A 23,590-nucleotide genomic window follows, 5' to 3' on the forward strand; every position below is an offset into this window, starting at 1 on the left:
GCCAGTGTAAATGCCATGCTTTTGATGCTTCAAGTGCGTTCATTAGAGATAATGACTGAAGACTAGATAACTGGAGTGAGTGACTTTTTCGATATACAATTCAGAAACTCATTAATTTCTGCATCATAAAATCGAGTTCTGTTCCTTAACTAGAGGTCTACCTCCCCCCGTGCATAACATCAGCTCAAAATGCACATCTCGCATACTTTTGGAACAACTCAGCTTGCAACTTGTGGCTATAACCTTGATTGTCCTTAAAGTCCAGCCCTTTCCCAATAGTCGCCACATTGGTTTGCACATATCCCTCTCAAATGATCCACGCTTTTACACCAGATACAAATTCCATGAAGATGGGATGTGTAGGCTTTGAACTCTCCTATTCCAGTGAGAGGTAAAAATGCTAAGAGGAGTTAGTGAGGCTGGACTGTGAAACACTAATTGTAGATCTATCCCACAATATAAAATTCTGCGCAATAAAAACAGGCCTCTTTTTCTGTGTGCGTGACCTGCCAATTTGTGAAACAGATTTCTGGTATGTTTTGTAGGTCAATCCCATATCATTTCCAGTGGGAATATACTTCTGTTATCTGCACTGACAGGACTCCCTATTGTCCTGTTGCAGCAACCTCTACCATAGTGGAAAGCTAATGGTGCAAGCAACTCAGGACAGCCTGTTAATATTCGATGGTAGGTTTTATTGATACATGGAGATAACCTACCAGGGTACTTGACCAAATAGCCACTCTTTAATCCCTGTCCACTACTGCACGACTCCAACCAGGTGCTATCTTTACCTACTACTGATATGTTCTCTCCCCTCCACCTACCAAATAACTTCTCAGAGGCTTAAAGTATTCAGCGATCTTAAAGTAACACATTCCACCCCAATTTCACTATGAGCATATCAAGTGCTGGGGTCAGGAATCCAACATCCCACAAGTTCTGCAGCTGCTAGGTACCCAGTAGGGTTATGTTCCTCTCATGTAGGTCAGAAGCTCTACACATTTATTTGAACTCAACATTTGGAGGAATCCATGCCTCGTAGCCAGCAAGAATGTCTCATACATTCCACTTCGTTTTAAAGGACTGCAGCACTGCTCACCCCGTCCATCTCGAAGGAGCCATGCTGTCTTGTCCATTGTACAACTCGTTCTTTGTGACAAAACGTACAGCACTGTTGTCTGCTTTCTTCCTTTATTTTTTCCCGCATGGTCCTTGCAATTACAGGCTATTGTATACAGGCATGCTAATTAAAATGTCCTGAAGATGATTCCAGCATTTATTTAAGGGATGGAAACGCCGTCGACACTTTGTACACCATATACATTTTCCAAGTTGTCAAGTCTAATATGTAATGGTGTCTCATTTATATTCTGTTTGTTCCATTTGAAATGTGCTATACACAAACAAATTCTTTTTGCCTGAACCCTTTACTTTATGTTGTACGTCCTTTCTCGCTAAGTTGGATGCAGGCTTGTGTCCCACTTAGGTTGATTTCTCTGTATTACTTACAACTTACTTTGATTACAAATTAAATTACTGTCCGGCTGGACAGAGGAATATAGTACTGACCGAGTCTATATTTGTTAACTCGGTTCTGATTATTGTCTAGGGACCATTGTCTTTAGAAACAGTTAACTTACCCACGGTCCCTGACCGACTATATTTGGGTCCCTTTGTCTTTTCCATAGCACCATGGGAAATGAGGCATACAAGGTTGTGTGAAGTAGAATCATTGAACTCATATTTTTTAGGACAGATCAATAGTGTACATTTTTGTTTTATGATGGAAACTATGTTCTAAGCTGTCGTTCACTTTACTGCAAAGCAAATGAATTACTGGGGGTGCATAATCATTTTTCCTCTAATGGTCTCTCTAAGGAATGATACTGCCCAGCAGTCGGGCTCAGCTGCTGGCCACTGTTGAGATTCAGCACACCTTGCCTCTCCACTGCTCCTGCTGCCAGCCTCTGCTAAAATGCAGACAGAGCGCCTGGTAGCTTTTGCAGTGCCGAACGGTCTGCTTATAACTGAAAATGCACACCAGTCCTATTGGCTTTGCCAGAGGTGGTGAACCTATCATAACACTTACTGTGTTCAGTGTACACAGACTGGGATATGCCTCATCCCACTTTAAATCATTGGCCTGTTTCAGCCCCTCAGTTGTTGTCTTGATACATTGTCCATCGCATTGAGTCTTATCCCAGAGGAGTAGTTTAGCCTCACTGGCATGCTATTAGCTGTGTTGATGTATGCTTCCTCCTCTAGCGCTGCATTGGAATGAAAGGAGGACGATTTTGCATCATCAAAGTACTCGCAATGACCATACTTTTCTCACATTAAATCAGGTATTACACACCAATATTTCACACTACAAGCAATCATGTTTCCGTGTTTTCACTCCCAGACATTGTTCCAATGCTTTTGCCAATGCTTGAGTAAGAGTCTGGCCTGAAGATGACCACCAAGTGCAAATCACTTTTCAGAAGAGCACAGCCTGAGTTTAAGATGGCCAAAGTCACTCTAGATCAGCAACAGAAGTCAAAGTCTTGAGAGACGTTCAGCATGAATCCAGGGGGCAGGGCATTTAATCTCCAACATAGTTCCTCTGCTGTTTTCCCCATATGCCTGTCAGCTGCTTTTCATCCTGCTGCCAGGCTTCTGATGCTGTTTACAGAGCCCAGTGGCAGAATGAAAAGGATCCACTGCTGCTCTTCAGCATGCCCGGTGGATCCTTCACATCCTGCTGCCGGTCCTCTGCGTACAAGCAAGCATTAGCAAAGCCAATGGCTTCTATATGAATATGGCCTGTTATTTTTATGGATGATCAACAATAACACACCCACCTGTAATTTTGGTTCTTTTTATTATATGGTCTTGCACCTCTCTAATTTCCACGGCTTGCTTTCAGCTGTTTGATCAACACCAGAGGGAATTGTAATTCCCTTGTTTTGCATTACGGGGTCCTCATAGGATCCTGGAGCTGTTCAATCCTCTTCCTGGTCAGCACTGTTGGATGCTCATGTGGTCGGCATCTTTGAGTGAGGTTGTTGCATGGGGTGTAGAGGATGGACCGGAGAGGTTCAGGGACCATTTTGGCAACTTTTATCTTGCAACACCAGATGGCAAGATATGCATGAAACAAAGTAGCCAGTGGTGTTTGTATGCTCTGTTCGTAAATGCAAGATGTCTGCCGACAGAAACCTCAGGCTCCAGCAATTAAATACCACCACTCCAAAAAATACCTACCTTGCTGGGTGGCATTAGGCACTCCTATTTGTCACAGTGGTAGGTTTCATGCTCCCAAAGAGAGGCTGTACTGTCAGGAGGTCTATCGACAGAGGAGCCATTCAATGCCTTTCCCTTCAGAGGAGATTAAATATTTAAATACAGGTTTGATTGTCTACTCTGTGTATGAGTTTCCCAAATCTGGATAAGGTCCATGGCAAGGAAAGGGTCATAGCGGGAATCGTGGGAGTGGGTGAATCTGGGTGGTGAATATTGTTTCCGCCACAGTCATGAATGAGGTGCCAGATGAGGGAGGCTGATTCTCATTGTGAGTATTACAGAGTTTTTTGTTAGGTTGACCAGAGATTTCGGGGTGAATGGATGATTGTTGCACAATGCTACATACTGTATTAGGTGACTAGAGTCTTATTGCTGTGAAACACTGGACAGCAGTACTGCCGCTTCTGTGTGGCTAGTTCCTTTGTGGTGATTACCGTACACTCCTATCAGTTATGGGTGATTAGTGTATGTCAGGATGATTAGTCTTTGTCCCATGCTGCCTGTTGTGGTTAACAAAAAACTGATGGCGATGATAATTGTACTTTACTGCCTGTAAGGTATGCTGAAACATTGTTTTGAATGCTCTTTGCGTAATGCATGTTATGTTAATGTTTGCAGGTGTGTCATATTAATGAAACCTTTTTCTGTTTTTTCCCATTGACAGGAGAGTGCCAAGATGCTGGAACAGAATGTTTATAATTTTGGGACTGCTGTCGAAAGTTTGCTGTTTAGGTTTGGCAAGGTACTACGAAAACATTTTTGTTTGTACGTATATATGTTCTTGGTAGAACTGACATTCTGATAGCGATTTAACTGCAGATTCCTCACTTTAGAATATTCCTCATGTGTCAAACTGGATCAGTTAAATCTGAAGCAGTACCTTTCTCTGTGTGCCAGTAGGTGGCATCAATCTGCTCCACGATATGTGCGTCAGAAGTGACATGTGAGGTGCCTGTATAGGCACCACGCCGACGTGCTGACATCTTTTCCTTCCTTTCCATGCCAACAGCATAGATGTGAAGAGGTACCTTGGTCATTTTTAGGCACCTTTTTTAGCCTTTTTTGTCTGGTTTTTTTGGGGGGGGGGGGGGGGGGGGGAATCTGAGCTTTGGTCTGAGTGTGCTGGGACATTTCCTCTAACAATCCAATTAGTTTTATGCCTTGTGGAAAATGTCACAGACAGATGTCTATTTCTGATCCCCCACGTGGTCTGCCTGTGGCGTCAAGGGTCGGACCACAACTCCAGGGCCTGTACAGACTGTCAATGTTATGCTGGGATCGAGCCATAAATCTCCTAGAGGTGCAGCACAAGAAGGTACCACATTGCTCACAATGAAGATCCAAGGCCTGGACACGTAGTCGGTCTCTCGATTGGTCATCCTCAAAGTCGGGTAAGTCAAAGAAACACAAGAAGAAGTTGGAGCACTTTGCAATTTCCTTATCGATCTTGTGGTTCTAGGCTCTGATCCTGCACTCCTTTGGCAGAGCGCGAGGCCAGGGCCATTCCACACCTCCCTGACTCACAGGAGCGACCCCTGCCTAACTTAAGGAGTTTTATGTGGCCCTGCACTCCATTTTTGGGCCCCTGCTTCCTCTGGCTCTCCTTCAGGCCCCATGTGTAACAACCTTAACGGTAGAAAATCCTGCAGGAGCGCCACGGAGTTTCAGGATACTATCGTAAAGGTCCCAACCTTCCACCACCACCTAGTGTCTCTATTGAACCCTAGAGCCCACTGGTAATAGGGGAAACAAGGGAAACACAACAAGGAACAAGAGAGGGGTAACAATCCCTGGAGCTGCAGTCTTCACTTCATCAGCGTGTGTGGGGGACTTTGGTTTCTGGAAAAGGACAAAGACAGAGTGAGTAGGTATAAATAGACCAAACTGGATAGAAAGTGGATAATCTAAAATGTGTAAATACCTAGCACCTGAACTGTGTCTATCTCAAAGGGGCAAAAAATGGTGTAGAGTCATCCGGAGTTTTTAGACAGGAAAGGCACAGGGTTAACAAAGCCGGGAAGGTCACAGATACCATGAAACATGTCACATCTTCAATAAGCAACAATGTTCCTATAATAGAGACAACAATGAGATAAGCACTGTAACAGAGTTAGGCTATATTACCCCTTATACCCACTACGCAGTTACCGTAACACAAATGGAAGGAGTCCAGCGATGAATCAGAGTCCCAACAAGTTCCGAAGAGAAGCTTCACACCAAGTCCACACAGCATACGATTCAATGGTGATGACTTGTTCCAGGGAAAGCAACACAAGACGAGAAGGGTAGCAACGAAGGAGGGACACTTGTAGAGAGCAGAGTGCTTTACCAGTCTGTCAGAGAGTCCAAGGACTAGAAACAGGAGTTGTTAAACCCGGCCGGTCCACGGGAAAACATCCGGAAAGGCGGGCGGAGCAAACAACATCCCGCGTAACCTCCGAACAAACGGAGCCGGATGCTATGCAGATACTCCAAGCGCGTAGAGAAATAACCAAAAAAAAGGAAAGGGGAATACCCGAGTAGCCAGAGCTCTGGAAAATAGCTGATCCTTTGGTTCACAGCTAAAGGCAAAAAAGATCAGGAAACGGAGGACAGGGTCGCAAATCCGTGGGTAGAAGACTTTCAGAAGTCCGAGTTAGAAACAGGAAGTTAATAATCCACCTGCGGGGCAACACAAGAACGCGAAGCCTCGAGGTTACAGGAAGTCAGGCTTTTCTACTTGCCTGACTTCTTCGCGCATGCACGATAGCGTGCCGCCATGTTGGATCCGTTCTCGGCACTCCTGAGTCCGTTTTCTGCAATCCTGACACCACGGAGCAGAGAGGTGCCCCAGCAGTGGTACTGCCAGCGAGCTTTCTCCCAACAGCAGTTGGGCCCTCTGGATCCACCTCTGCCTCTAACACTCAGTAGAATACCCTCCGGACTCAGTAGAATAACCTCCACACATCACAGCCATGCTGTTTGTGACAGAATCAAGCACCATTTGCCCCAATGGCAAGGTATACTATCAAACAAGTGGGTGCTTCAAATTGTTCAGTGGAAACCCTTCTGCCTTTGTCACCATCTCCAGAACTGCTGATAGAGGACTTTCCATTCTTGCTCCATCACAAAGTGCAGGCTCTTTTGCCTAAAGAAGCCATCAAGAGGGTGCCAGAAGTAGGACATGGTTGCTATTCCCTCTACTTTCTGGTACCAAAAAAAGACAAACGCCTCTGCCCCACGGTAAAGCTGTGTCACCTCATTGCCTTGCTGAAGAAAGAGACATTTAAGATGCTCACTTTGGCGCATGGTTTGCCATCGCTGCACCCTTGATGCCAGATGGTAGCGTTGAACTTTCAGGACGCATTTCCACTTCACTGTGGTCCCCATTGGCCTCACCATTGCCCCTGGTTGATCTTGAAAGTAGTGTGCTGGTTGCAACTCTGCAGAAGTCCCAGTCTTCTGCCTACCTCAGCGACTGGCTGCTGAAGGCAGTTCGCCCCAGGCAACCTCCAGATTATGATGAACGTCCTCAATTCGCTACATGCTGAAGTCCCACCTGCCTCCTCAGGTGCTCCCCTTCATCAGTACTATTCTGGACACAGTGGATTTCACACCTTTCCTCTGTAGCTGAGTGTCCATGACATTCAGGCTGTGATACCAATGTTTCATCCTCTGTCCTTGAGACTGACTGTTAGGCAGTGGGGTCTGATGTCCTCCTGAACCCTGCTTGTGAAGCACGTCTGATGGTACATGAGGGCTCTGCAGTGGGACCTGAAGGCCCAGTGGGCACAGCATCAGAGGAATCTCTTCAACCTGGTCCAGATTTCAAAGGGGACTGCAAAAGATCGTAGTGCTGGCAATCGAACCTCAGTTTGACCAGCTACAGATCCTTACCCCACTCTGAGCTAACAGAGATGACCCCCGCTTTGATTCTGGGTTGGAGTGGCCACCTGGGAGAGGTGGAGATCAGAGGACTCTTGTCTCCGACGGAGTCCCAGCCCCAGATCAATCTGGTGCAGAGGGCAATTCACTTGGTATGGAAAGCCTTACTCCTTGACATATACAATGGTAAAAACCAAGGGAAGGCTGGTTCAGGTGTTGACAGACAAAACTACCTCCATGTGGTATTGCAACAAACTGGGTGGAGTGGGTTTGTGGACTCTGTGCCAGGAGGCCCTGCACCTCTGGATCTGGCTGGAGCAACAGGACACCATGTGGTTTTCTAGAATACTCCTCAAACAGCTAGTGGCCTCGGTCGCGGAAAACGATGCTCTGCCTTTTTTCCAGACTGGGTTTTGAGCCGCTGCATCAACAATGGATAGTATCACCGCACTTGCAGCCCTGAGCCATTAAGCAGTCCAGAAAAATAGCTACCACCCTTCTTCTGCTTTATTGACTATAGTGCCACGTTTGGCAAGGTAGATCACCCCATGCTAAGGAGAAAACTACATGTGTGTGGGGTGTCTTCGAAACTACTACTGTCCTGTACTCCCACACGTGGGTACGAGTAAGAACGGGTCCTCATACTGCTACTCCTAAATTTGCCACTCGGGACGGGCTGAATCAGGTCTACATTTGTGCACCCCTCCTCTTTAATCTATGTACAGCAGATCTGAGAAAAGCCTTGGAGAGTGGCTGTCAGGTTCCTCCGAGAGTAGGCCAATCCAAACTACATATCCTGCCATATGCAGATGATATAGTGGTAATACCCAAGTCGACAAACAACGAGCCCTGAGCAGCCTCTACATATACAATGGTAAATAAATCTCACAATAAACCAAGACAAGACCAAGGTCCTGATCTGCGGCTACTGCAGAAACAAGAAGCATCTTGCATGGGGAGCAAGATCATCAAATCAGCAAGAAAGTTTAACTACCTGGGCGTTTGGTTTACAGAGAGTTCCAAACCAGCTACCCACATAGCCTCCCTGAAAAAGAGAGGCACAGCTATTACCTACCGTCTCAATTGTCTGAATACGAAACTAAAAAGTGCCTCAGCAGCCCCTATACTTTAGTTGCAAATGTGACCCTTCTCCCTGCACTTCAGAATAGTCACCAGACCTTCTCCAGGGCCTGTGCTTCTAGTCAAGAGCAAGCACAGTCACTTGCTATAAGAAAATAGCCCAACTGCCTCGTCACATCTGCTGGACAAAACTCTGACTGAAATTTGGCTGCTGAGACAAACTTTAGTCTGTAAGTCAGATATAGTGAAATATTACAGTCTGGTCCTGAAAGCACCAACCAAAGCCTGCCTTAAAGGGATATTCGAGAGCCCAGGCAATCCTTGGCACCAGCAAGCACAAAAAGCCATTACCTCCTTCCAAATTGAAGAGTCTGCGTTAAAATCAGACGTCGTCTCTTACATGGCCTGGAAAGGGATAATCAATAGGCAATTAAAATTACCTTCAAATCAACAGGATATATCTTCATACGGTTCTCTGTTATTTCGCTTCCCTTGAATAACTCAGATTTGGTAGGGAAGCCACAACCATACTTATCAGAGACCATCAATGGAAAGTCACGCAGGGACATTCTGTAAATGCACCTGTTAGGGCTACTAGTGGCTGATTTCAACCTGGCTTGGGCCTACCAGGGAGAGAGGGCGTGCAGGGTATGCAAATGTATGCGGAAATCATGGCTGCATTGTTGCCCCAAGCTGGACGCCTTCAGGAGGTCTGTGTTGAAACCAAGAGACCTGAATCAGGCAGTTCGCACCTGCCTGGAGGCTTCTTCGTTATGTTTAATCCAAACTGTATAAGAGCCTTATGAAGGTGTGGGAAATTTGTCAAGGAACTCAGGGATCAGCTTTGACCCCAATATACTGATTCTCATCATATCTACTCAAAAGCTGATAACGGACTACTTCCCCTCCGATCCCGAACGGGGCCAGGAACCCTGATCCTTCAACGGCAGGCAGGTACAACTACTCAACTCCTAGGGATCAGGCCCTCAATACTCCCTCCATGTGAACTGTGGTTTAATCCCACAAAGCTTCCTGGGCCCAGTGGAGACTGTCAGCAATGTGGATTCAAGACACTCTCTTTTAAGGATAAGCATTCAAGGCCCTTCAATTACCAAGATTCCGTTTGGCGTCTCGGACTGATCAACGCCCGATCAATCCCTAGACATGCCATTGATATCAGGAACCTGTTAGAAGAAGACTCATCTGATGTATTATTTATTACCGAAACTTTGCTCAAGGGTAGCTCTGGACCGTTTATTAACCTGGCACTCCCCCAGGATACCACATCCGTAGATTAGATTGAGATAAAAAACCGGGGGGGTGGAATTGCCATTATTCTAAAAACCACCTTCAGCTACTCCTCATCCCCACTCGCTCTGCCAGACTGTGAAAGTGTGCAGTTTCACATCAATCTCTTGCCCTCCTGTACCTACTCTGGCATTATTGTCTATAGACCGCCAGGCCTCTGCTCTACGTTCCTAGAGGCTCTGCCTGACATTTTAGCTTCCTTATCACTAGCAAAAAACTCCATTACTCTGCTAGGCGATTTCAATCTTCACTTTGAATTACTGAATGCCCCTTTTGTTAAAAGACTTCGAGATGACTTGGAGGCCCTTCAATTTACCCAACTGGTTTCTGCACCTACTCACAAAAAAGAACATAGCCTGGACCTTATTTTCTCAAATGATCCCCTAGTCACGGTGTCAGATGTCATTCCCGTTCCATGGTCCGACCACTGTCTCATCCGATTTGGGCTTTCCAAACCGGCTAGACAGATTAAAGGCAAGGTCAAGTCCACCATAACTAGGAATTGGTCACAGATCGACCCAGATCTCCGGTCAAATGCCCTGAAACTCTTTGCCCAATCTGGACCTTGGTCCAGAAGATGACTTCAAACAATGGGAAAACTGGATCTGCCAGTCTCTAGAGACCTGTGCCCCACTGAAAAAACGCCCAAACAACCACACCAGACCAGGAAAGCTCCATGGTTCAATAATCATTTGCTTTTATTGAAGAAGCACTGTAAGAGATCAGAAAGGGACTGGAGAAAAGACTTCGAACCTGATAAAAAAAAAAATAATTATAAAGCCTCAATCAGATGCTACCATAAAGAACTAAAACTGGCACAAGCTCAATTTTAGGAGAAGAAAATCAACCAGGCTCTTAACTCCCCTAAGGAGCTCTTCAGAGTAGTCCAAAATCTGACCACCCCTCAAGAAATGACTGGCTCTGCTAAGGCCTCGATAGAAAGATGCAACCAAATAGCGTCATTCTTTCACAAGAAAGTGACCGACATCTATGATCTGTTTTAGACCGCTATCCGCCTGCCCAAGTAGAGTCCCACATGGTCAGTGTCCCAGCCTCTGCCCCCAGTCTTAACACAATTCCCTTGCCTTGATGAGGAAGCCACTCTCAAGTTGCTCAAATCTGTCAAATCAGGCTCCCCGCGGGACTCTGCACCTTCGCACGCTATTCTCAAGATGACGGAGCCCATCCTCCCCCCTCTAGTGAAAATCCTCAATAAGTCACTTGGGTCAGGATCGGTCCCCTGGCCTGGAAACATGCCATAATAAAACCTATCGTAAAAAAAAAAACAGCTGGTCCCTGGCATACTGGGCAACCTGCGACCCATCGCCCTTCTGCCTCTCCTTGGCAAACTCCTGGAAAGGCACGTCAACCAAACCTTAGTTAAATACCTAGAGGAGAACGTGTTTCTCCACCCCACGCAGATGGGTTTCCACGCCCTTCACAGCACTGAAGCAGCACTCCTGGTAGACACCGAGGAACTTAAAGCTTTACTAGACAACGGAGGGTCAGATGCAATCATATTGCTTGATCTTAGCGCGCCGTTTGATACCGTCAACCACGCCATACTAAAAAACAGAATGAAGGAAGCAGGTATCCAGGGCAAAGCCATGGAGTGGCTATGCTCCTTCCTAGATGACCGGTCGCTCCAAGTCATGGGTCAGGACTGCCTTTCGGACAGCCTGCCTTTGAAATCTGGAGTGCTGCAGGGCTCTTCCCTTAGCTCTACCTTATTTAATATATATGTTAGACAGCTTGCCACCATCGCACATGAATCTGGCATCCTAGGCATATTGTATGCTGATGACACACAGCAGATCGTCGCCCTGCCCCAAGATCACAATCAGGGAAACTGTCTATTGGGTCCCTGCCTTAATAAACTGGCTCATTGGATGTCAAACAGCTATCTAAAACTGAACGGCGAAAAGACCGAACTCATGATCTTAGGCAGCAAGGCCATCCCCAGGCCACTAAACAGCTGGCCTCCTTGCATGGGTGACTCTCTAGTCCCTAAACTAGTGGTAAAAAACCTAGGCTTGATAGTGCACTCTCTATGAACGAACAGGCAAACAAATTGTAGGGTATTTGCTTCAGACGTCTGAGGATGCTCAGAAAGATATTGGAACTTATCCTGGAGCAACCTAGCAAAACCGTCCTGCAGTCTTTGATAGTCTCCCGTCTGGACTATGGGAACTCTCTTTACTAAGGTTCCCCCAAGTATGTGATCAAGAGGCTCCAGACGGTGCAGAACGCGGCAGCTAGGCTCCTGCTCAAGCTCTATAGACACTCGCCAGTAAGAGAATCCCTGAAACTACTTCACTGGCTTCCAATCGCATCTAGGGTAAAATTCAAAGCCCTTTGTATCGCTCACAGGGCAGTAAATAACAGAGGCCCACAAAAACTCAGACATCTGATCTCGGTATATGCCCCCACGAGATCATTAAGGTCCTCTCACTCACACCTCCTCAGTACCACTAGTATTAAAAAATCGAGATGGTTAGGCATATCCTTCTCTCACCTGATCCCAAAATTGTGGAATGAGCTCCCCCTTAGAGGACCGCAAAATAAACTGATATTTAGGAAAAAGTTGAAGACCTGGCTTTTCCTGCTTAGCCACTAAGGAGCTCTGTCTCTCACCACAGCTCTTATCGTCAGCACGGGGAAGCCTCTGGGTAGCCATGCGCTATATAAATCCCAATTTAAAGTAAATTTAATTTCCGCAGGAATCCTGAATCATGACAATGGTCCGGCCAAGGAGCCCTCGGACTAACTGTGGGAACGCATGTGGGAGAGGGGTAAGCATTGGTATGTCTACTGCTTGAGTACTCCGCTGTGTAAAATAAGTCTTATTACCTCATCATATTGATGTTCCCCTCCACCCCTTCTCGCTCCAATGATAGTATATCTCTTTTGGATAATCTTTTGTTATTTTTGGCTTTAACTATCCATTTTCACCTTGTGTGCTTTGCATTAATTGACACTCCTTTTTACAGGTCGGGGAATTTTGCACCCTTTAGACCTTGCACTCTTGCTACTTTACTGTGGTCACGCTTAGGTGTCAGCCTTTGCATGGAACATCTTTCTGCACTGTATGAAGCACTTTGTCTCTCTAATTGCCAGGGGACGGGGGTCTGGCAAAGGCTCTTTAGACCCTGCCATTCTGCAGTTTTTCATGGCCACACTAAGGTGCTAATGTTTGAGAGAATCCGCTTTTTGCACTATATGAAACTCTTGCTCCCTCTGCTCTTGGTACATATTCACTTTAGTTTAAGGGACCCTCTTTGTTCCTGGCAGGGTGTCAAGGTGATAAATGGTATGGCAGGGCTACTAATTAGAGTACCTCAGACTTATCTGCTTTGCTGCCTTTCTTCTGAACACACCAATCCTTCGCACAATGCAGTTTCTTGCATAATATTAAGCTTTGCTCCTCCTCCTGTTTATGCACTTTTAGCCTAATCCATCTTTGGTCATCTGTCCAGTTGAGATCTGAGTTCGTGGTGTCAGGGGTGCCCTATTTATGCTCAAAGTGCCCTCAAGGTATGATGTGGTTGAGTGCCAATGAGCTATCATGTTCCCTCTCACCTAATGACCACTTCCTGCAAAGTGTGGCATCTGAGCATCCCAGGATGCACCATCCATTCTGGCCACTTCCAGTATGGTAGGACCCCTCTCCTGGCGTGTGGAGCTTCCTAGCCCAACTTAGAGGTGTGGCTACTAAGGGGGCTGCACACCCATAGAAAACCAGTTTGGTGACTGGTTTCCCCTCTCCTGTCCCAAGTGCCAGCCTGTCTGTGAACAGTGGAGGAGCCTCTCTCCCAAATGTTACCCAGTTAATTTTCAAAGGAGGCTTCTCCTTTGAAGCTCCCCTTTTGGTCCATGTCCGTATGGCTTCCTGCAGGAGGGAGATGGCACCTCATTCCACAGGAGGCCCCTTATTGTATTCTTTCCTAGGAGTCGTTGGCACGTCTTCCCAGGAGGAAAGAAAGCTGTCTCGGCTACAGGGCCCTGTGTGCAACCAGCAAGGGCACACGGGTCTAAGGGCAACAACGTGGCAAACTTTGCTAACGTTGCCCACTGCTACCTGTTACATTCATTTTGACCTGAGAATCAAGTTGGGCTTAATGTAACTAGTTGTTTGATACCTTGGATGACCCACTTTGGTCGCACCAATCCATAGTTAGCATAGCTGATGGGTCAGAGTGTAACTCTGTACTCTCCAACTAGGCGTGAAAAAATGATTGAGCAGTGGTAAATTTTTAGGGAAACGGCGCTACAAAGGTGATGTCATCCACTATCAATGTGTATATAAGTATTCGTTTAAAGGTGCTGTAAGGTGGAGAGAACCACCAGCCTCCCCTAATTAGTGCAGCCTGTGCCACACCTGTGATACAAAACAACAGCCCCAGCATACAATACGTATAAGGATATGACAGCTGTAGCTTCAGTAAGTCAAAACATTGCCACAAGTGTTTAGAACACGTTTCTTTTGTTCTTTTATTCCTCTTTTTTAGGTAGATCATTTTGTCCTGTCTTTATATACAGGTTAACAAGCCAAGCCAACACGTGTTTCGTCGTCAACATGGGGATTGGCCCCGCGACCTTTTCAAGGCTCCTGATTTCTGAGTTGATAAATTATTAAAGTGTGGTGATAATTCCAACCCACACGAAATGCAGGTGGACGAACCGTTGCGATGAGTCCCACAAGGAAACCGATCCAGAGTGATGGTCTGTAGCCTTAATTCGTAGTGGCGTGGTCGCATCAGTCTTCCTCTTAGCGTCCTCGAGTACACGTATACCAGGTGGAAGTCTGGCTTTGCCATTGCGTTAAATGGCAAAGTCGGGCCAGCAGTTCAACTGCTCTGCCAGCCAGCAAATGGCAAGCTGGGAGTCACGTTTTACTCGTGTCCCCAACAGTTCGACGTATCAGTTTAACGGTAAAGGCACAGGCACTGAGGTCCGGTTAGCAGGCCTCCGTACACTCGAGTCGAAAACCAGCAGCATCAGTTCAAAAACTTGAGTGGCCATACTAAAAGAAGCATTTCCTTACAAATTTCTACAAGAAAACGCATTACTGATGGTAAGTAACTTGTTCTTTAGGACAAACACACACGCCACATTTGTCCTAACCCTCACAAACTCAGGACACAAACTTCCTCCTGTTTTTTCCTTCGGTTTCTGCGGAATGTGTTGTATTGTGGAGGAGAAATAACCAGAGTAATTTGGCCCACATTGGTGTGGGGTGCTTACCTGAATGGAATTAACTCCAGATTTGCCAATTTGGCAAATATGTACAATGGAACTTATTTTAATATTTCATAATTTATATTTTAGTAATACATAAATGGCCCCAAAATTATTTGCAGTACATACTTGTTTCCTTGGCGTATACACCAGACATGGACAACATAAAAGGAGAGAAAGCAAGTGTCACTACATTTTCATTTTTAAACCTTCTGTGGGTGGTGAAAGAAAGAGCCACATAACTATATAATATACTGCTCGCATAGTACATGTATGCAAATATTTTGGAGCACCACCATTTTTGAGCTGCTAGTAGCCATTCTCGGCAGCTGTTGATCTCAAAAGATTTGGAAACAGTTTATTGCTGTGCTGCTTTACTGAACAAGTCATTATACGCACATAACAAAGAACTTGTGGCTGTATAAAGTAATTAATCCCCATTTAATTTTAAATGCAAGAGTCATAACCTTTTAGCGCTGGTTAGGGGTCACATTTTTAGGTCTCGCCTACCTGACAGAATTCCCTGAAAGGAACTGATGTCAGCATGCATTAGTGATGCTTATATGTGGCTCAGCTCGTTACTCTCGGAGCAGAACAGCATTGATGTGGAGTCGCACTGCTCCACCTACTGATGCGCCAAAGCACTTTATGACTTTTTTCTGGACCTACTCTAGCGCCTAGGAATAATTATAAAGTGAGGAATCTGCAGTTAGAAGTATCCATCAGAACAGGTTTGCTGCAGAAAGCTTGACTTTAATGTCCCAGAAACTCTCTGATGGCACTTGCATCTCCCTCAAACCGGTGGAGGAGTTATTTGGGTATTATGCTCCAGTGACAACTGGACTTGCCGAGATAGTCTGTGTTCCCCAAGGAGGTCACACAATTGTGTTCTACAGCTGGGAGAGCATGCAAGACGATTACTAACCTAAACATTCTGTTGCTGCATGCTTGGCTTGCAGTGTGACATTTCATTCTATGACAAATGGGAATCAGATTTTGTTGAGCGAATAACTAATGGCCAGCAGGAAAAGGCTTACTACTTACTTGACAGGAAGGTCTCTTTAAACGCTTCCCAGAAATTGGTGTTTAACAACTTATCTACCTGTGTCTGGCGCTGTTTGGTAGAATCGACCCAGAGTTGAGTCCCAAAGCTAATTTTCTTTTACTGACCACGCATTTGGTTTAGGACAGCACATCAATATATCAGATTTGATCGAAAGCTTTGGCACAGATAAATACTTCAGATTGCCTGCTCCACTAAAGTAGTCCATCTTTGCATTGTCAGAGGACACTTAGGCTAGTAAAGAGAAAGCCGCCTTTGAAATGCCATCAATCTAACATTGCAGTGATGAGCTTTCCCTGTCACTGCCTTGACTGTGGTTCACAGAAATGCCAGGGTATGTTGACTTATGTTGATGTTTGATCAAGCATCACTATGTGTCCATGATTTTCAGAATCCGAGTGATGCCCTGATAGGCTGTCACTTAGAAGTGGTTGGATGTGATGTAGTAGTTGAGCTCTTGTAGATCCAGGAGAGGGTGCATTGTTTCATTCTTTTTGGCAATTTGAGAGTCCAAGGAATACACCATTTATCCCTGTTGGTGTAATGGCACTAATTCTTTTGATGCCCCTGAGCTCGCACCTCTTCTAACAAGAGCTTTTGGTGGTCAGTTTTGATTTTGTGGGGGTGTGCAATTTGGAGGGTTGATGTGAAATTCTGGAAATTAATTGTAGGCAGTTGTGGATAGCACTCACTGATCCGAGCTTATATCCTCCCATTGGAGGAGGTACAATCACATTCTTCACCCGACAGGTGGTGAATATTTGACAAGGATGTGTGGAAGATAATTGGTGGCAGAGATGCCTCTTTCTTGAACATCTCTGGCTTTGGGCCAGCCTTGCTGTGCAAGGCTCTTCTGGAATATTGTCCGTAGTTGAACTGCTGCTGGCTTTCCTGAACGGTTGTCTTGATATGCTGGCTCATTGTTAAGTGTGGGTGGGTTTGTATCTGCTGAAAAGCCTTTTTTTTCTGTTGATGTTGGAGAACACATATGGCTTTGGCTACTTCCTATTGTATTTTTTCTAACATCTCACCAACGTGAGGTCTGATTAGGGGCTGGTCATCAAAGGGTAAACCCATGAGATGTTGCTAAGTCTTTGGCTGAAAGCCAGAGATCCTGAGCCAAGCATGACAGTGCAGTGGGATACATATGTTGATTTGCCTGGGAGCTGTTCTGAGACCCACTTTGGGAAGCCATTCGAGATGATTTTTCCCACCTAAAAGATCTCCTTTACTATCTTCCTGTGCGAATCAGGGAGATGTTGCAACAATTCTTCCAGCTCTTGCCTTTTGTGCCATAAAGGACAAGGAATCAACAATATGCCACTGCATTGTCTCACCCAGCGTACTACCTTTTCTTTTTGGTTGATCTTTATTCTTTAGTCAGCGGCCAGTGTCTTTCCTATGTTTTACATGCGGGCCCTTGTTTGGGCTGTGCTTACCACTAGAGAGTCTTGGAGCACGCAGCCTTGAATAAACTATTTGTTTCAGTTCAGGTTTGAATTTTTTTTTCTCCAGCCATGGTGTAACAACCCTAACTTTCACTGGGTCCTTAAAGTTCTCTGCTGAGCACTTGAGCATTGTTTGTAACATGAGCAAGTTTTGGTTCCTCTTCTCAGTTTACAGTGTATGGCTATAGGAAAGAGTGATTGATGCCATCCACTTTTTAACTAAGCCAAGCTCATCCTTTTGTTCAGTTTTCCTTGGGTTCTGATATGGTGGCCTGCAAAGAGGCACCTTTCTGAATCTAAACAGATGGAGTGCAGCGAGGTTGGTTAGCTAGAGTATCCACCAGAAAGTGCAGTGCCAAAGTAACTTGTACTTTACTGTAGTGAACTAAATGTACATCCTCGTAATCCCACTTTTCAATTTTTTCAAAACCATGCTTAATGTTCTGCTCCTGCTGGTGTGTCGCGCTCTGGTGGATGTGGTGTCACTTACAAACCGGCATGTTTTACCATAGAGCATTCCTTGTTGCACTTCACCTATCACTTTGCTTTCCTGAAAATGAACCCTATACACAAGAAATGTCTGTCGCTTAACCAGTCCTAACCTTCTTAATCCAGAAAGCGTCTACGTCGTCTACTATATGGGTCATACAAATCCAAACATAAAATTGATTGCACGTCTTTTGCATGGAACAGTAGTGAAAGATTTATTTGCGTAAGTTTAAATAGGTTTTGTCTATCTTTTTGCTGTGTTCTGTTTTCCTGGTCAGTCAAAAATGCACTTTAATTGCTTGGCAAAATGTTTCCCTTAGGAAGTTGTGGCGCATGCAACCCAGTCTCATCAGTGTGTTTAAATAATGTACAATTTACAGGTGAGTTTAGTAACTTTCTCCAACTGTTGTCAGACAGCTTAGCCTTCTGTGAGCAGCGACGATAGCCACAGTTTCCTTGGGTGTGCCTTTATTCACAGTATTTCTCCAGAACCTTTCTAGGCTCTAGCTAATATGTTACTGTGGTTCATGGTATGGCACCACCTTTTTAAACTCTGATATCTTCTAAGACAAACCCCAGTGATAATGTGGTGATAAATAAGGTTTAATTTTGTGCTTAACTCTGCAGACGATAGTGGACGAACAGTTGGCTTTGAAGAGAGTGGCAGATATTGTTATTAATCTATATGCAATGACCGCAGTCTTGTCCAGGGCAAGTCGGTCCATCAGTATTGGGCTTCGCAATCATGACCATGAAGTAAGTATCACATCTAATATACCTCTATTGTAAGAATACATGACTCCGTCAACAAGAAATCAATGAGTGTTTCAGAAGCCAGTGCGGTTGGGGGGGGGGGGGTTAGGGGGGGGGGTGCACGAATGTACTCCACCCCACTAGCTTCTTATGACAGTACAATGTACGACACTCTCCTCCACTCTTCCGTACCACACTCCACTTAATGACACACCACTCAATGACAGTAAACTCTTCAATTTACAACACATTTTTATTACAAAATAAAATAAGCCATTGAAATTCAATGAGAAAACCAAAGGTTAAACCCTTTTTATACTTAGGAAAGCTTTATGTATACTTCCTATACCATCTAAAGGTATAGTTATACCTTAAATATATAAATTACGCACCTCCTTTAAATTTATATAGCTTTATTTATTAGTTAACTACAAACCAAATGTCAACTACACATAAATGTAATTTTGAAAATGTATAACTTCATAATTTATAATTTACTTTAAAATAATTATAACTTGTGTACCTCCATACACAGTGTATTCAACTTCGTAACCACACTACATTAACTAAAACTCACCATTCTATCAAGCACTGTTGTTCTCACAGAAGAAGTGATTTCGATGCCATAACTATTATTATAAATACTATTCTTTTAAATGGTAAAAGTGATATAATAGAAAAGGTCTAAGCAGTGCATGGAGAAAGCGCGAGGTATGGTTTATGTAGTGTTGCTACTGAGTTAAATACACTGTGTACAGAGGTGCGCAAGTTATAAAAACCTGAAGGTGTGCAAAGTGTGTCAGTAGGGATTTTGAGAGACAAAATAGAAAGAATCGGTCCAGGACAAAACCAGGGCCTGGGCTACTGTGCAGTAACTAGCTTCAGTGACCAGAGGTTTATATGACCAGTGGATAGAAAGTTAGTCTTTGACGTATTTTGTTAGTGTTTGATTATGTTTAATTAAAATATATCCGAACAATAAAAATAAAAAAACTACGATGATGGTACCAAAATGGATTCAACTAGGTAGGATGTGTTAAATGATCCTTAAACAAATGGAGATAACTTTCTTTCATTGTTAGCTGTTTCCGAGGTATTTTGTCCATCTGATGTCCCGTTACCTAGATTTCTCGACTATCTTTCTTCTTGCATTAATGTATGATGTGGGCATCTTAGGGGATGTATGTGCATGTAGCCCAGCTAGCTCAGATATGTTATCAATTTTAAGTGCGCAGAACCCAACATCCCAGTCGACCACACTACATTATGCTAGTGAAATCGGTTAGAACCCACAAAAAAGTTTGCTCTGAACAGAAAGGCTTTAATGTATTGGAAAATAACATCTTACTACAATGGTTGTGTATTTTAAAAAACCCATTTATCAACCAAAAATGAAGCATGCAAGAGTAAGCACGAAAATAAGAACGCTGCGAGTATGATGTGAAGGATATCCCCAGGCGTTAGGATTTCAGAGCAGAAAGTGAATTTTTATACATGCTGCCCTAACTCGATTCAGTTTTGTATTTTCCCCTAAAAACTGGGAAGTCTTTATAAAGAGGTAACAGTGGCGTATATAATTTAGGTCTTGGTGTTTTTTTATTGTTATTGTACTCTTGGGTATTGGAAACCACTGAATGTATTCTGTTTCTCGGAAACCAACGAATGTATTCTGGTTTTTTTCACGTATTCTAAAACTGCCTGTGTGGGTTAGGTGTAAATATACATTTGACTGTACCTTCTAATGTCAACTTTGTTGTTTTCTCAGGTGCTGCTTACAAATATGTTCTGTACCGAGACGTTTTTCAAGAATAACTACCTCATGGCTCAGTTAGACAAAAGTAAGATTTTTAATTTAGTTATTTACTGAAGGAGTTTTATGAAGTGTCTATATGTCGCCAAACTGCCCCCTCAGAGCACTATGCAAGTAAGAAAAAGCAAGTTGGGTGGCACAAAGATTAGAGAAGGTACAGAGAAGCAGATCGTTAGGCTGTATACACAGATTGAAGACAGAGTATGACTTTTATTTAAGTGGGGCTCGAGTGGGAATTCAGCAGAAGGAGAGAGAATGCGTCTAGTAATTTTTAATACGATTTTAAGATTGTTACTCAATTGGTAACCACCCTCTGGCTTCCTCATTGTAGATGGTACAGTATTCCAGAGATATGATACCAGGGGCGGCTCCTCCATGTGGGCGTCGGATCGTCGTCTCACTGCTTTCTCGCAGTGCGAGAAGCAGAAACATAAAATGGTATAAATACCACTTTACGTTTCTGCTTCTTGCAGTGCGAGAAAGCAGAAGAAGGGTATGCTTGGTTGGGGACGGGTCGGGGAGGAGTGGCTAGCCCAATGTTATGGGCAGTGACTGTTTGGTCGGCTCCCGGGCCGACCAAACCAGTCATGAGCGCTCTCCCGTTTTCTCTATGTAGGGTGCATGCAGCCTGCATGGAGAAAACTGCCTCCCTATAGATGTCTGTATGGACGGCGTCGTAGCTAATCACAACGCTGCCATTGCAGCGTTGTGATTGGCTTAGGGGAGAAGAGGGAGGCTGCCTGCTTCTGCTTCCTGTGAGCAGAGAGAGAGCAGGAGACGTGACGTGGGAGTCCGGTACTAGAGGCGAAGGCAAGTTTTAAAATGTTATTTTTCATTAAATTAATCTCCACGCGTGACTTCTCGCCCCCCTCAAGCCACTCCTAAGACTGCTTGAGCACTCTGGGACTGAGCCTAGTGTATGAATGTTAATCCATCTTAACATTGAAGTAGATGTGGATGACTTAAGCCCAGTTTAATCAGCAGATATTGGAGAAAATCAGGAAATTCTAAAACCACAAGCCAACCTTAATCAACAAATCTGTGCTTAGGGTTTTCCAGGTTGAAATCAGAGATTCCACTTCGTTTTAGGTGTGCAAACTGAAAGCAGCTATCAAGCCCATACAAGGTGAATTGAAAGACTTGTTTGAATTGCACAGAGCAGATGTTATTATAAATGGTCATATAAAATCTTTTTTTTTTAAACAAAGTATACAAAAAGTTCAGTTAAAACAAAGCCTCTTTACCATTGATGTAACAGAATTTGCACTCAGAAATAATAAGACTGCTAACATTGAACTGAAGATGGCTAAATTTGCATAAAAAAATAAAACTAAAGACTCAAACATAAGAAAGAGATGCAGACATTTTGTCAGGGTTTTCCCCAAACTATAGGAGGATTGTTTTCCTTCGGTCATTGATCAGATTACAAAATAAATGGAAATTATTTTATTTTCCAAAATACCAACTGATATTCATGGGTGTCTTTAAAATACCATTGGCAGAAACCCATGAGCCTGTTATAGGAAAGCTGATGTACGAGGATAGTTTTTGTAATAAGTTCTACAAACAGTTTGTGGACATTTTTGATTCTCTCCTGTAGATGGTTTGTCACCTTGTTCAAAAAGATGTCACCATGCTCAGCTCGCAGTCGGTCAATATATGTTATTTTTCTCAAAAGGTCAAATACCCCGATGTCTGCAGGTTTTATGGTTACCTCAATTGAAAAGACATGAACAAGAATTACTAGGGCAAGAAATTATATCTTTATAAGTCATAAACAGTGCAACGTTTTGTGATTTTTCACAGTTGTTTACTGTGGCAAGTAATGTTCAAGATGAGATGGTGGGACTCAACAGTGATCATGAGTAATTAATGGCCCGGTTTAGAGTTTGGCAGATGAGCACTCCTTCACAAACGTGACCGATATCCTGTTCGCCTTATTACCAGTGCCATAGGGTACGATACAGTTGTAATAAGAAGGCGGAATATCCATCACATTTGTGAGGGAGTAACCTGTCTACCAAACTCTAAGTCAGTCCCCAAGTCTAGAAAGGGCCAGGGTTTGGTGGTATCTTTATTTGAGGCATGTGTGGCTGTAGATACACATGCTTTGCATACTCTTGCCATCTATTGTTGGGTCCGGATGTGTGCAAGTTATTTTTCTTTGACAGAGTTCTTTCGAGTACCGAGTTTGAGTGAGTCCTCCTTGTGATAATGTGCATGGGCATCAACTCAATTTTTAGATTTTATTTCAGCTGTCGGTTTCGGACGTGTGTGCCTGTGCTCCGGTTCGAGGCAGTTACGGTGCGCTTTTTTAGGTTTGTGCAAACCTCTCACCTACATTGGTATTGTTTTGCTCGGGTTTCCCATTCTGCGTGTTGAGGTATAGCTACATCGATTGTCGAGTCGATGTGCTTCGACCGCGGCCCCTACAGAGCCTCGCCGGTCAGGTTCTCCAGATATTCCCCTGCCAGTGATGGAAAGGAAGCTCTTCCGTTACTGCCCTTGCTGCTACTTGAAATATCCCAGGACCAACTTACATCGGGTCTGTACTCTGTGTTTGTCACTAGGACACAGAGAGGCGAATTGTGAAACCTGTTGCTCCTTCCTCTCCAAGAAAACCCTGAAAGACATTTGAGCACGTCGGTTTAAGATGCAGGAGAGAAGCATCAAGGACATTCACACATCTTCAGCTATAAAGACATCCAGGAACACAAACACCCTCAACCATCGGTTGCGGAAGATGTGTTCTCCGTTGAGGGCTGTTCTGACTCCAACCTCAGGGTCGACCTGGAGATGGAGGAAGTCACACCGGCTCAACAACCCATGAGTATTGTACGCCCTGTCCCTCAGCACTGTTGAACACTCCAAGAGGCACTCGGACCGTCTTGATCAAGAGGCCGCCTCTGACTTCTGGTCATGGTCAGCACTGAGCAACTGGTTCGATCGCTCTGACCTCCGGCTTGATGCCGAATCACCAACTAAAGCTGAAGCCTTTGGCATGGAACATCTCAGTGCCGAACCGACCATAAGTGGCTACCGCTTGGACACAGAGTAAACTTTGGTGCTGAAACTTAAACGTGGGTCGGATCCAAAAGTTTTGAAGTTCGCTTCAGAACCTGATTCCGGCAAGCCAGTGGACCCCATTCTTCATAGACTCTAGGAAAAGCTGGATGCTAGACAAAAACAAATTCACATCCAGTCTCAAACCGGCTGTATCTGAGGCTCTTGACTCACCGGTACCAACAA

At 44.5% G+C, this 23,590-nt stretch overlaps 1 protein-coding gene across 1 annotated transcript in view; it reads left to right on the top strand.

The window, feature by feature from the left end:
- The window catches only part of ACAD9 (acyl-CoA dehydrogenase family member 9), a 344,154-nt gene that overhangs the window by 314,640 nt on the left and 5,924 nt on the right, over positions 1-23,590 (top strand). Inside the window, exons 15-17 of the mRNA XM_085624840.1 lie at positions 3,953-4,030; positions 18,406-18,534; positions 20,297-20,369. Of these exons, the coding sequence (XP_085480966.1) occupies positions 3,953-4,030; positions 18,406-18,534; positions 20,297-20,369 (280 nt within the window). The remainder of the gene's footprint in view (positions 1-3,952; positions 4,031-18,405; positions 18,535-20,296; positions 20,370-23,590) is intronic.

The sequence above is a fragment of the Triturus cristatus genome, chromosome 9, assembly GCF_964204655.1.
Source record: "Triturus cristatus chromosome 9, aTriCri1.1, whole genome shotgun sequence".
In the NCBI taxonomy this organism is placed as follows: Eukaryota; Metazoa; Chordata; class Amphibia; order Caudata; family Salamandridae; genus Triturus; species Triturus cristatus.